Genomic DNA, 15,358 nt, shown 5'->3' with positions numbered 1-15,358 from the left:
GCAAAATAAATTGTTGTTCTGGATGGCCCAATGTGTCTTCGAAGGGAGGACTTTTGGAGCTTGGGGCTGGATGAAGAGGTGGAGAGCAATGTAAATGGATATTGCTGTGAAGAGTTTGGATGGTTCTAATGCCCTTATTGCAATATGCAAAACATCCTGTGCTTTCAGATTGGGAATGCATGCTTTATGCTGGTAGAGGTGGCAGCCAGGAGACACAATGAATTACACTTATAAATTTGGGTTGTATGAAATACTGACATACAATATTATTCAGGGAATGGATGTCCACATTGCTGACCTGTATACAATCCTTACATGGAAGCATAGTGAAGCCAGTTTGCCAGTAAGTTGCATAATGTGTTGACATAAGTCCAGCAGATACACCTCTTTAAGTGAAGATATGTCCATGGAGATCTGAACATTGTGTTTTTTTATAGGAAAACGTGGAATAAAAAGACATTATCATTTTGCCAGCATGGAGTAGGGAGTCAAAAACAGCAAGCCACTACATGCTTTGTGTAGAGTAAAAATTTTTTTTTGTGTTTCCTCTATTATTTAAACCAGTAGGTGCCCCTAGCTGGCATTTATGGCATATGTGCTTCACAGGTGTTATTAGTTGCTAAGAAGGAGGCTATTTTTCTGGACTCATTACGTCCAAATGGGTTTGAAGATGAGGAGTACCGAACCATATTCAGGTTTGAAACTCATACGCAGAGGACATTAGCAAGGTTTGACCTGTGATCGTCTAAGGCTCACACAGAGAACAGACAGTGCATGTAGTTACATGCTACTATGGGAATTAAAGTTAACACATGTTGGGTGCCTTCTATACAGTTCTTTCATCCAGTTAAGCCTGAACAGCACTCTGAAAATCATCATTCTGATGACACTGTGTAACAGCCTTAAAAAATACAGATCAAACCGAGTGAAATGGACTGATATCCTGTTTAGGCAAAGCCTCGTTCTATGGCTTCAGGTTTGAGCAAAAGCCTCATTCTATGGCTTCAGGTTTTAAATCTTGCATAATTTGTTTTCCAGACAACTTACAGAAGCAGTGGGTAATGGGCCATGGGTGGAGAAGACAGGCAAAGATTTTGATGTCATTGTACTTACTATGTAATATTTCAGCATTTAATTTTGCACAGCGGACACAGTATACTGTAATGGTTGTCAATGTAATGGGAAAAATTACATTTAAGCATAATGCCTTATATTTTTATGTTTTATTTCTACTTTAATTCTCTCACATTATTGAAAGACAGTTTATCTCAGTTTCTGCTTAAACTGCTGAGGTGTCCAGTCTGGAACATAATGTGAGCTGTTTGTCTGAACAGATAAAGGTACAAGGTCACCCTAAAACTATCTCATGTTTTCCCATGCCAGTTAAGATGTAACTGGGGGGTGAAAGTCGTACAGGGAGGAGGAGGTGAGATGACTCCGAGATGTCTCTTGCATTTCTCTGATTGTCTTCATGTGTATCAGATTGGCTGTCAAAGGAAACTTCCACAACAAACATGGCGACGAGGATGGGACAGTCAACACTACATCTGAATAACTGTGTATTACTTTCCAGCCATTTCCAGTTCAATCAGATGGACAGAGCTGTGGGATCTTCATGCTTATGGTAAGCTTATACAATTTCCACACAATTTTTCCCGTTTGTCCTACGTCTCTGTAATCAGTAGCTTCCTCTTTAACAGTACGCCCTCTGCATCTGTACTGGTGCCCAGTTTAACTTTTTGGATGTAAGTTGTAATTCATAGAATGTATGTATCCAAGAATGTTAAAAACTAAACAGCGCAAGTCTCCAGATATTGGAGAAATTCGCAATCACAAGGTGGGACACATTTCATTCAGTAAAACATTGGTCTGCTTTACGATTATGCTATATTAAAAGTACCATACTCTGACTTTTGAAAAGGCATGGGCAGCATGCAAAACAGATGATGGCAGGCAACTTACCACCTATTTATAGGATTCCTCGACCCCACAAAGTCGAGGTATGGCCGAACTAACCAGACAACCATTTTCGCGTTTTCATCCTATATTTTCTTTGTGCATGTAATAGTTATGTAATGAGTTAGCAGATGCGTTTGTCCAAAGTGACTTATAAATAAAAACAATACAAAAGTTAAAAATTAACAGTAAACAGTTTTAAAATGCTGCTTAAACTACATTAAGGAAAATAGCAGAATTAACAACAATGTAATATCAATGATCAATAGCCTAACGAAAATACCATAATATACAAACCATAACTCATAAGAACTACTTAATTAATTTATGCTGAAAAGATGTCTTTAAGGTCCCTTTTGAAAGAACCAAAACTCCCAGGAATGGACAGCACTAGTCAACTCATTTCAACAAGGAACCACTGAGAAAATGTCTTGAATTTATAATAAATACCATGTTGGTGATGTTCCTCATGTATGGAAATGGCATAAACATCTTATGTTATAGAGTAGTCTTAACTTAAGGTATTTTACTTTATCAAAGGAGGAGCAGGTAGAAGTGGAGAAGCTACCATTAACTGTCAAAGACATGTACACGGAAGAGTACATCGTCAGGAACAACCCTGGGCTGTTTAAGGGACGGGTGCACGAGCAGTCATTCGTGTGGATGAATCATGATGACCAACTTAATTGTTGGAGAGTGTTGATGGACACAATGGAGTGTGATGCCAAATCTCACAGCTCCCCACAGCAGCAACAGAAAGTACCAGGCCACCCAGCCGCAGCAACAACAGCAGGCGCAGCAGCAGGACACTCAGGCCATGCTTGGGTCCCAGGCAGGAATGCAGGCAATGGTAGCTATGGCAAACCAGGTGCCGAATACGCTCCCCAGCCTTGGAGGCCCAATGTCAGGCTCCATGGAGCAGGGACACATGGGAACACTGGAGCTGAGTGCCATACTCCCACAACTTAACACACCAAACAGAGGGGGGTTGAGTAATGACATGGTTATGGTGGGTGACACGACTGGAGACACGCTGGAGAAATTTTTTGAAGGATTGTAGGATTTTGGGACAGAGAAAGGCCTTCTGTTCTGTTCTGTTTTCAACTTTTTGTACTTGCTAATGTAAAAAGCTAAAAGAAATACTAAAACAATTGTCATAATACAGACTGTGAACTTTCCTTAAACCAAGGGACTACCCAACAAACAATTTTTTAAGACTGAGATTTTATTTTGATATACTGTGTTTTTTGTGAAAAAGAATTTTTTTTTTTTTTCTGTGTGAGTCGGTGCAATCCTTCTGGAGAGATCTGCAGAGCTGATTCCAGACCAGGGAAATTGAGATACCACCTCTGACAGTGAAGAATATAAAGGTTGGTGTTTTTATAAGAAGGTAGATTTTGTTCTCAACAACTTGGTGCTGCTAGGAAAACATTTTATACATAAATGTAGATATTTTAAGACCAAACCCTCCCTGATCCATTGGAAGAATGAGTTAAATCTTTTGTGCAAGTCATTGAAACGGGTTAAAGACTAAAAAAAGCCCTTAAATTGATTTATTTATTTGAAACTCTTAATTTAATTTGAGATAGCCCCTTATTTTTTTTCTTTTATATCATTCTTTGTGTAAGGTATAAGCTCCTAGGTTTTGTTTATATGCTCAACCTGAGGCAATAGTTCTGTTTTTGAGATGGATTTGTGATTGTGCCTTGTTTGTTTGTATAACTGTATTCTGAAAGATGAACAATAAAAAAATTTAAAAAAGTGATGCCTGGCCGTCAAGTGTTCCAACCATAGGTTCCAACGCATGCGTGATACAAATAGTGTAGGGAAACCGTCACGTACTTTAGTAAATGTACGTAGTTACATTACACCATTGCACCACTAAAACCTTTTTTGTAAACGTGCTAAAATATCTGGTCCAGCCTCTACTTATATTTGTCTGTAGGACAGAAATAAGTGGGCTAATGAGTTTTCTTTAGGTTTTTTTTTAACTATTGAATCAGTGTCAAATCCCTATGTTTTATCACTTTCAAAGCCCTGCTGATCTAATTTAATTCCCTAACTCTGTTTGCTAATCTTAATTTAGCATCTTTAATCTGTGTAGGTTTAACTCAACCAGTTTAGAGGAGATTAATTGCACACAATTGTAAAAAAAAAAAAAGCTCATGTGCATGTATCAACAGTAAGACTCCAGACCATAGAAACATCATGATATTCATTTTATTTACAGTACATGCTCCATACTGCTAAACTCTCAGCACAACCCCATTGTTTTCCCTCAAATAGACACTCTAAATCACGGAATTGTTTTTAGCCCCCAAGGACCACATGAGTAGCCCTCAGGCCTGTTCTAAAAATGAAAATTGAATATTGATATTATCTGTTTCCCACCTTGTTAAGTCATTGTTGATAATTATTGTGAGAAATCATTAACATGATCAGTGTCTTCACATGAGCATCATTAATCATTAATAACCACATATAACTAAAGGCAAACTGAGCAAATTTGTTATTTCAGAAGAGTGTATCAAACTGGTAGCCCTTCGTATGACTCAATACCCATGAAGTAGCTCTCAGTTTCAAAAAGGTTGGTGACCCTTGCTATAAATCAACCTTCTAAGGATTACCACTTTAAAACTCACTACAAACAAGTAATTTGTGTCCTCAGTGTGTATTTTGTCGCCCCCTGCTGCCGGCGTACGGTACTGCACTCTTTGTCTGGCCCGCCTTCCTCCCTTGACTTCCTGGTGTTTTCAAACTGGATGTCACAAGCGGCTGCCGAGCGGTTTGTTAAACCGGGTCCAAAGTTGTCGAGACACGGTGAGGAGGATGAACTCAAAGACGAGGATACTGCAGCTGTGTGAAGTGTGTACGCTGTGTGAACCTCGTGTGACAGAATGATAAAGAAACGCTATGCTTTCAGCGTCTAACGGAACGCTGCTGTAACACAGGGACGGGCTAGCTGCTCCGCTAGCTGATAGCATCGTCAGTTAGCACCGTGTGTCAGTTTTAAACGAGTCAAGTTGTGACTTCAGATACGACTCAAGAGGACTCTTTGTGAGGGTCCAGAAGAGGACAATATGGAGAACAAGGACAAAGTACAGATGAGGAACCACCCTCGCAGGTAACGTTATGCTAATAATGAAAACACATCGATATGACATAAATCATTGATTGTATCGGTCTGGTCTGACGTTAGCTAGTGGTTACATAGATGGAAACGTAGTAACTTATCCAGGTAACGTTAGCTTGTGAGTAATTTAGATAACATTATATAACCGACTTATGTATTGACCCTTCGAAGGTATTTTAAAAGTAATGGGCGGGCTATAATATGTCAGATATAACACTTATTAATAAAACCAAGTCATTTTGAGGCAGCAACCTTTCAAACACAAGCTAGGAGCTGCCATCACGTTTTGGCAAGTGCAAAAGTGCATTTTATGGGTTGTATTGCCCCCTTTTAAAAAATGTATTTCAATTGGTAAAAAAGTACTGGGTGAGGTTTAATCTCTCAGATATAAGCATGAATGAAATCATGTCATTTTGTGGCAAAAACAACATTTCAATGGCCAGGTAGAAGTTGCAATCACTATTAGGCAAGTAGAAAAAATTGGATTGGCCTAGGGCACAGGCAATCCCTATTTGGCAGACGATCACTTTTTTTGGCATGACACCTGTCAATCAGAAATTAAACTGAAACGTTAAAAACAGGCTTAAATGATTTCGAGTGGACTTCAGTTTGGAGTCTCTCTGTTGTGTGAATTAAAAGTTTTGTTTCAAAATACATGATAATCATTATTTGATTTTAAATCTGCAAAGTAACTAAAACCTTAAACGCATAAATGTAGAGGAGTAAAAAGTGCAATATTTGCCTCCAAAATGTAGTGAAGTAGAAGTATAAAGCACCATAAAATAGACATACTCAAACTAAAGTACCAGTACCTCATAATTGTACTGAAGTGAATTGCATCCCATTTTGTGTGGCTTCTGAAGCTAAGGTTCGGGCCATAAAATCTATCTTTGCTAAGATATCTGGTCTGTTCTCTACTTGTATTCATCTATTGGACAAAAATAGGTATAAATAGATTAAACCCCCTCTTATTGAGTCAGTATGTGTTGTGTTTTATCACTGTGAAGCCATGCTGATCCAAATGAATGCCTTAACTCTATTTGCCAATCTTCAATATTGAGCTGCTTTAATCTCTCTAGGTTCAACAAAACCGCATGCGAGCAGATTGAGGTGAAGTAATTCATGTTGGTCCGTGTTTGTGTTGGGTTTCACTTTGCAGCCTCTGGGTTTGACAGAAAAACTTTGGCTTGTCGGGTGGTGTCGGGTCATTGCGACAGCCGTAGTGTTGAGAGGCATCAGAGACCACAGCGTGTTTTGTGGTAGAAAAATTAGGCCACTGGAAAGTGTTCAGGGGAAGGCAGCTTTATTTCTATAGCACATTTCAGCAACAAGGCAATTCAAAGGGCTTTACATAAAACATTAAAGAGCAGTTAAAATGTGTTAAAGCTAATATAAAACGGCTCAAATAGAATAAGACAGGTATAGAATACAAGAATAAAAGGTTTAATAACTTTAAAGTTATTAGGTTTTTATTTAAATGGCAGAGTCAAAACAGAAACGTCTTCCTGAAGAAGGCCGTGTTGTGCCGCTACGCATGGGTTGCTGCCCATCTATTTTTGATGTACTAAGATTTCTAGATGAAATAGCCATTTAAATAAAGGCTTTAATAATGCTAGAAGAGTGCCTTGGACCTCCTTTTTATCTTTTTTTTTCTCTTTCGAGAAAAGTCTTCAGCATTGATTTAAAAGAACTGAGAGTTGCAGCGGACCTGCAGTTTTTCTGGGAGTTTGTTCCAGATATGCGTGGCGCATAAAAAACTGAACGCTGCTTCTTTTTAATGTCATGTTCTGACTCTGGAGACAGAAAGCAGACAGACGATCTGAGAGGTCTGGGTGGTTCATGGTGTAGCAGCAGATCAGAAATAAACCGGTTCAGTCCTTTCTGAACTAACAGTAGTGTTCTGAAATCAATTCTTTGACAGGCGGGAACCCCTCGCCTCTATACCAAAGTTCAGATACTTTGGTTTAAAATCAACAAACGGCTGAATTGATTCAGATGTAGTGTAGCTAATGTCCCAATGTGCATTGAGTGGGTCCGTTGGTGTGTGACTCAGTTAGCTGTCATGTCTGTGGACCACCGCTCCCTCTATTTATTGTCATTTATAGTCAACTGAGCAAGCAACAACACTAATTTGGATGTTAAATGCAGAAGGCAGGAGCGTATATTAGGGCTGCCCCCTCTGAGTCGATTAGTTGACTAACGTTTGGTCTGAGACGACTACGATTTCTTTAGTCATTAGTCATGTTTTATGACTTTTCATGAATGACTTATTTCCAAGAAACTTAGGAGCATATCTCTGGTAAGCAGAAGATTTAAAGTGGTGCTTTTTTTCATTCATTTTTGGAGAAACTCAGTCCTAGTATGAGTACAGTATATTGACCTCAAAATCCTGTCAGGGGGTTCTATAAATGTATCAATTCTTGAGGGTTTTCCACCAAAAATCCTAATAATGACGGTTAGCGCTAAAGCGGCTCAAGCCCAAACACCAAAACATTTTGCTGATTGTGGCTTTTCCAATTTGAAGATTTGCTGCTTTTCTCTCTCACATATGATAGCAAACTACAATATTTAGGTCTGCCTTGATGCGATTTTTAAAATCTGTATTAGACAAAAGAAGCAGTTTGGCTCATTTGTCTGCATTTTACATACACACAAACTAAATGATGAATCAAAAAATGATTGACAGGGTCAATCGTTGATGAAAAGGATCAATTAGGGTTTCACTCAGCAAAGATGGTATGATATTTTCACCCAAATCGAAATTGTCCATTTTTATTTATTTTTAAAGATGATAAAACTAAAACACACAGACTTGAGAGTTCAGGTAGGAAATACCCAACAACGTGTCAGAAATCCATATACAAATCATAAAAAAAAAAGAACGTGGAACAAAGACTTACTTGAACTTGTCCTCAACTACACAGTTTACAATTATCTCATAAAGCCTTAATGCAATGTGACAAGAAAGTCAACAAAAGACGTGCACTTTCAGTTTAAAAGCTCAGTTTGGTCGTTGTGTGATTGACAAGAAGGAAGTGAGGAGTTCCTATTCTGTCCATTTATCAGGAGGATGTCGGTAAAACACACTGCGTCTCCTGTTAATCATGTTCACTCACTCATCCAGTGTTTCCTCATTAAGCCGACGTGGAGTTTTTAGATTATTTAAGCCCCTATTAAAGGCAGGTTTTTTGAAAAACTGCATTATTTTGTTTTATTACATTTTCGACTGGATCAAAATTGACTTGGGTTGTGTACTGAAGCAGCCCATCTAAACTGTTTCACAAAAGGTTAATTCAGCAAAAAAATATTTACAATTGAATCCCTAAAGCTCCATCTACACCACTACGTTTTGGTTTGAAAACAAATATCTTTGGCTACGTTTGCTCCTCGCGTTCACACTTCTCCGGCTTTTCCGAGCCTCTAAAACGGAGACATTTGGAAACTCCGGGGTTGCCTTGTAGTCTAGACCGACACAAACGGAGACTTTTGTTAACGACGACGCACGTCGGCCACTCTTATCGGTTAGGTAGGTTTACAGACCTTTTCAGTAACCGTTCCACATCGTTGTCGGCCCAGGTCCCCAGGGGATTTGAAAGACAACCGTTTATCCCGCCCCTCGGATTGAGCCCTGCCAATGGTGAGTTCCCAGACCCGACCTCTTGATGTGGGTCTGGCTTGTCAGGCTAGATTCATGTATCGTGACAGGAGAATATTTGAAACGTTGCTATTGGATGTACAAGTCAGATCAGTCAAAAATGTCACCGGAGTAACACAGAAGTCCTCGAAAAAGAAACAAGAAAAAGAGAGCAGAGAGAGAGAAAAAAAACTTGGGACATTTTTAAATTTAGTAATGTAAACATTTGGTGCGTCCAGTAGTTTCCGCCGCAGCAGATACACACATGCATTTCAGTGAAGTTCACAGAGTCCACTTGAAATGCAGATTATGGGCTGTTGCTACGGTAGATTAGCATTTCAGTGCTGTGCTCTCTGTTTCTTCTGTGGTTTGTGGCTTGAAGTCAACGCAGCTTGGCATGTGGCTGCGCTGGCAAGCGTTTCAAATCTGCCCTGAGGTTTTAATGAACCGACGTATGACACGCCAGCTCTGTTATCAGCCGACCACTTGACAGACTAAAATGATTGGTTGCCCTTTGATGACACTTTTGGAAAGATGTTGCATTTATTTAACTTAAAAACAGTTCAACAGTTAAACAGATCTGTGAAATTTCCCATAATACTTATCCTGTTGCACTTTATTTCCCCCCAAAATTCACAACTCAAGACAAAATAAGAGTTTAATCGCAAAACTTAATGTCCAAAATAAGTTTTTCTCAGTATTTTTTTTTTTTTTTATTTAATCATCAGGAGCCAAAATTGAACTTGAAATCAATGGAACAGGCGGCATAAAGCGGTTTTGCCACCTATCACGTTTTGGCAGTTTTAGATTAGATTAAACGTTGTACGAAAGCGCCAAAAGTCGTTGTGATACGGGCTTCTGAACAGAAATCGTAGAATGTGAGAGCGGAGAAGCAGTTTGTTGTTGGGTCTTACTTTTCTCCTTCTGTAGTAGGGCTGGGCGATATGGACCAAAAGTCATATCCCGATATATTTCGGCTGAATATCGATATACGATATATATCCCGATATTTTTTTCCGCAAAGTGAGAGCAAATGTTCAGTCAAAGCCAAAATCAAATATGACATGTCACAAGTAGTTTCATAGAGACAGTTGCAAAATCAAATACATAATGAACCGGTTTCTTCACCTGGTTCATGATTAAATGCTCAGCTGTTCAAATAACAATAAAATGTAAACCTAAATACTGTATAACAGGAGTACCTTTTTTGAAATCAAAGCTCCATATTTGTGATTCGTTCCAAAGGTCAATTAAGCTTTTGATATTAATATAATCTACTTTGTTCAAAATGTAATGCCTCATGCCTGTAAGCCTAGGTTTATAGTCCCATTCTTCCACTTGATACTGCTTCCACTTAAGTAAACTAAAAGATGAACTATCGACTACAAAACAAAGAAACTAATTAATGTGTTAATACAAAGAATATTTATTATGATCGGTTCACAGATCCAGAGTCCAAACGGAAACTTCACCCTTCTGAACTAAGAGTTTCTGCTTCAAGGTGAAGTTTAAAACAGACTGAAATGTCCAGGCTCATTCCTCCACTATTTATTTCTGTATGTATTTATGCGTTACATGTAATTTTAACGGGCACTGAGCTCCAGATCCTGCAGCCGCAGACGGTCTCTGCTGCCCCGCTGTAGCTTCTCTCCGTCCGCCTGCCACCGGCAAACTTAGTGGAACTTTCCGCCGATATCGACATACAGGTCGTCCTGGACTACGTGTAAGATCCTACCGATCACCACTCTGTCTTTGGCTGGTCCGATCCGGATCAGCGGGGACCCCGCAGCAGCGAGGGCGCGGCCGTGTTTTTGCCCGGGAAGAGACGCTGCGGCCGGCCACGGAGCTCTCCGCCTCCCCGCTGCCGCCGGAGCTCAGGTTGCTGGTCGAAGGCGGCATACATAAATCATAAAACACATTGTCACCTGTTAAATGTTATTCATTGCTGTTTGTTCTTTTCATTTCCTCTATCGAACATAATTAAGCAGTACAAAAGTGCGGCATCTTTAGCGTTGATCTGAATGCTTCGCACCCCTGTTCCAAGATGGCGGCGGTTTTGACGTATGTTTAGAACCTCAAGGCGACATCTGTGTATATATCTATGGGAGCAAGGATCACATTTGAACTATATCGATATATGCGATATGGTCTAATTCCATATCTCATTTAAAAATATATCGATATATTTTTTATATCGATATATCGCCCAGCCCTATTCTGTAGTCATCCTAAGAATGTCCTGTCACAAGCTGGAACGTGTTTGGATCTATTTTTGTTTGTATTTGGGATTATTTTTATCTTCTTCTGTCTTGTCTTTATCAAACATCTGGAGGTGTTTTGTAGTTCTGCTCACGCTCCAGGAGAGAGCAAAGGTGGCTGCCTAAAATGTTGCCATTTCCTGTAAAGCTTTTTTTTACTGCTTAACTTGTATTTTTCTATATAGTGCTGGCTGAAAATAGAAACAAAGTGAATGATTTGCTGCAGATTTTTTAAGTCACTGCTTAGACCGTGAACTGTCTGTACGCTGAGTTCATGAATAAATTCAAAGTATTAACAACGCTCGCTCTCAGATACGCAGACAGGGGAAGGTAACAACGAGAGGCGTCTTAGAAAAAGAGCTGAAACTGTCAGTTGATCGGTCGTTTTAGCTGATTAATTGACAATTGATTATTCATTTAGGCCAATTTTAAGGCAAACTCTCACCTGTGAGGATTTGCTGCTAGAGTTAGTACTCTAGTTGCAAAGATTCATGGAATAGTTGTCAACTAATAAATTAATCTTCAACTATTTTGATAATCAGTTTGAGTCATTTTCTTTCTAAGGGAAAAATGGAGGGGAAAGGAGAAATCCTCTGATTCCTGCTTGTTAAATGGAAATATTTTCTTATTTGACATTGTCTGTTTCTGTCATTCCAGACAGTTGAAGAAGCTGAGCGAGGACAGCCTCACCAAGCAGCCGGAGGAAGTCTTCGACGTCCTGGAGAAGCTGGGCGAAGGGTGAGTCATTTCAGATGACGGGCGACGGCCTGCTTGTACACATTTCCATCAGTTTGTCGGTAGATCCAGTGCTCAGGATAAGTGAATACACCTATGCTAATGTTGACTGAAAAGATAAATAAAAAAAAAAAATCCTCTTTTGGAAATTGATCTCAATGCCTTAAAGGTGCAATATGTAATATTGTGTGTAATACTGGCAGCTAGCGGTTAAAATAGTTACTGCACTACCAATTCAAAATACCGGAGAGTCGTCTCCCCCGCCCCCTCCTGCCCAGACTCGAAGTTCACGGGGGTTGCCAGGCTGAGACCGCAGCATTCACAACAACGTTGCTAGACGCTTTTCTCACATAGCCAGACATTACTCCACAGCACAGCGGAGTAGCTAACGGTAGATGCTAGTCTCACATAGCCAGACATTACTCCACAGCACAGCGGAGTAGCTAACGGTAGATGCTGGCTATATTGACAGTCATAAAAGCCCGTGCTCACGCAGAGCTCTGTAACCAACTGAAAGACAAACTTTTTCGGCTTAAAATGACAGTATGAACCGCTAAAAACACAACAACCTCACTGTCCTCTCCACACGCCAGTCAGGCACACTTCCTTGGCTTAGAATTACAATACGAAACGCTAAAAATACCACTACCTTGCCGACGGAACACACTTCATTGGCTTAGAATTACGGCAAAAATTGCTAAACACACTGCAAACTCACAGTCCTCTCTTTCCGATTTACAGCCCCCCTCTCGTGGCTTAAAATAACTCACCGTTGTCGGCTCCGGCCGCTGAACTACACGTTGTAAACAGCCATGGGCTGCATGCCTGGTCCTCCGGTAACGTTAACAGTTAGCAGGGTTAGCATGGCGGTGTTAGCCAGGACCAGTCGGGATCACTTTACTGGCTATGTCTCAATTGTTTTTGCGAGTAACCAACTCGGGTACTCTAGCTATATAATTCAATGTGAGTACACAAATGTTGAAATGACAAAAAAATGCCCATCCCTAGTAGCTGTGATAAATTAGCCTGAAGCTTATGCTTACCTGTTTAGGAGCAAATAAGCCAACTCTGCGTCCTTTTGGGCTCAGAGCTGTCTCCATCTTTCAAATACATCTCCAATATTTACCAGAGGGTTGTTACGTCTCTGGTCACGCAACTGTTAGAAACATGCTGTTTTCTTTTTTTTATGTCACGCATAGTGTATATATCTATGTATGTCATGTAGAATCTATCTCCGTTGATCCTGTTGGTTTGTTTGCTGCTTTCATGGCCGTACTACCGTTACAGCTGTAGCGTGTTGGGTTTAAATTTTTACAGGTATATATCTGGCAACCCGGCCTGCCTGTCAAACTGGGCCGTTGATAACAACACACAGATCAAAACATAAACATAAATTCCGTCACGGAATGTAAATTTCAAAAAGAAAAAATACTGACATTAACATTGTTGTCAGAAAAGATAGTATTTCAGTTTAACATGTTTCCTTAATATCTGATGAGGCATTGGTGTCATTTTTGGATTTATTACAGTACAAATATTACATATTAGACCTTTTAATTAAAAAAAGAAATAGGAAAAATCCAACCTTTTTAAGGACACCAATTTTCTTTGTGAATGAATAATGTATCGTAAATAAATAAATGGTCTTCCTTAAAATACAGGGGGCATAAGTAAGTACACCCCTATGTTAAATTCCCATAAAGGCAGGCAGATTTTTATTATTAAAGGCCAGTTATTTCATGGATCCAGGATACTATGCATCCTGATAAAGTCCCCTTGGTCTTTGGAATTAAAATAGCCCCCCATCATCACATTCCCTTCCCCATACCTAGAGATAGGCATGGTTTTATTTCAGTTAGCCTAGTAGCTGGTTTGATTTGCATTGAGAGATGATTTTATGGAAAGTACCCCATGCCAATCTCTAGGTATGGGGAAGGGTATTTGATGGTTGGGGCTATTTTAATTCCAAAGGCCAAGGGAACTTTATCAGGATGCATAGTATCCTGGATCCATGAAATAACTTGCCTTTAAAACGTATCTATGCCCCCTGTATTTTAAAGAAGATTATTTATTTATTCCTTCTTTTTATTCATTCTCAAAGAAAATTGGGTCCTTAAAGTATTCACTGATTTTTTATTCCTTCTTTTTAGTCAACTTTAGCATGGGTGTATTCACTTACGCTGAGATCTGTAAGTGGGATCTCTTTCCCCCTCTGTCTTGTTTCTTCTCTGTCTTTGTTTGCCCTACAGCTCCTCCCTTCTTTGTTGCTCATCAACATAAACATTGCCGCTTCATATCCTGTTTCTCAACACACTTCCTGTTCAGAGCGACTGATTGACTGCGTGTGGGTGTCGGTGTGTGTCACGGCTGATGCTGTCATTTTTCAGCAACTGGTAGCACTATTGACCCTCCGGTGGATGTAACTCATACTCTGTGTGTGTGTGTGGTTTTCTTTGTGCAGCATAAGCCAATCATCAGCCAGTCTGAGGTTTAACATTCACACCAGTTGTTTAAAGTTGTTTGACTGGAATCCTTTTAGTTTCATTTGGGAGGGTGAGAACAAGCTCAAAAGGCGTGAGAGAATGGTCCAGAGAAGCTGCAGGTGACGACTACAAAAGATGTTGGCAACTGATAGACGGTAGTTCCTCATGCTTAAAATGCCTCGCATAACATGCAGGAGTGCAGCAAAACAAACGGAGGACAAACCTCAGCGTTGACTGGTTTAGTTTTAGGTTTTTTTTTTTTTTTTTTGTGTGTTGTAAAACGATATAAGACAACTATTTCGGTAAAACTAGTTTCTGAAGATACCAAAACACTTGCAGACGAGTCCTGCCGGGAGGAAGTCCTCATCCTTGAAGTCTTTTCTCTTGTAAAAATGACCCATGAAATACTTCAGAATGTAAAACCCACATTTGTGTAGCTCGTCTAGTCAGAAGGATTTTCTCTGGCTGTTTTTTAGGGATGCACGGACCGAGTACTGATATCGGATATCGGGACGACTCAAATAGCTGGAACGGCTATCACAGGACAGAACATTTAACATTTAGCAGTTGTGGAAGCCTTGGTGCGTAGTGAAAGGTTCGGTGATTGATTGGGGCGGCTTTTAAATTGAAATTGTAGACGATGCAGAATTTATAGAATTGTGAGTCTCGGGGTCTGAAATTAATACTTGTCAAGCGCCAAACGCGGGTAACTTTTCTCTTTTGGCGAGTAAATCTCAGAGGTGGCGGGCGAATGTTTGTACCAAAATAGATCTGTTTTTCAGTCTTCTTTTTGGTGAAGCCGCAGCTACTTTCTTCTGTTCCTCTGCTGTCTGCACGTCGGAGCATCACGGCTGCTGGCTGACACACAAACATACACTGACGTGCACGCACACACACAGACGTAAACTCGCCCACCAGCACGCCAGCCACCACAGCCCCTCTGTTTACTGATAGCTACAGTTGTGCTCATAAGTTTATGAACCCATGCTAAAGTTGACTAAAAAGAGGAATAAAAAAATCTTTTGGAAATTGATCTCTATGCCTTAATTAAAAAAATTAGGAAAAATCCAACCTTTTAAGGACACCAATTTTCTTTGTGAATGAATAATGTATCGTAAATAAATAAATGTACTTCCTTAAAATACAGGGGGCATAAGTA

General features: G+C 39.8%; 1 protein-coding gene across 1 annotated transcript in view; it reads left to right on the top strand.

Moving 5' to 3' along the window:
- Positions 1-4,686: 4,686 nt before the first annotated feature.
- LOC114554354 (serine/threonine-protein kinase 4) overlaps positions 4,687-15,358 on the top strand; it is a 46,474-nt gene continuing 35,802 nt past the window's right edge. Inside the window, exons 1-2 of the mRNA XM_028576146.1 lie at positions 4,687-5,080; positions 11,639-11,719. Of these exons, the coding sequence (XP_028431947.1) occupies positions 5,037-5,080; positions 11,639-11,719 (125 nt within the window). The 5' untranslated portion in view covers positions 4,687-5,036. The remainder of the gene's footprint in view (positions 5,081-11,638; positions 11,720-15,358) is intronic.

The sequence above is a fragment of the Perca flavescens genome, chromosome 4, assembly GCF_004354835.1.
Source record: "Perca flavescens isolate YP-PL-M2 chromosome 4, PFLA_1.0, whole genome shotgun sequence".
Taxonomy (NCBI): domain Eukaryota; kingdom Metazoa; phylum Chordata; class Actinopteri; order Perciformes; family Percidae; genus Perca; species Perca flavescens.
The sequence above is the reverse complement of the archived record's forward strand: the minus strand, read 5'-3'. Positions and strand labels throughout refer to the sequence as shown.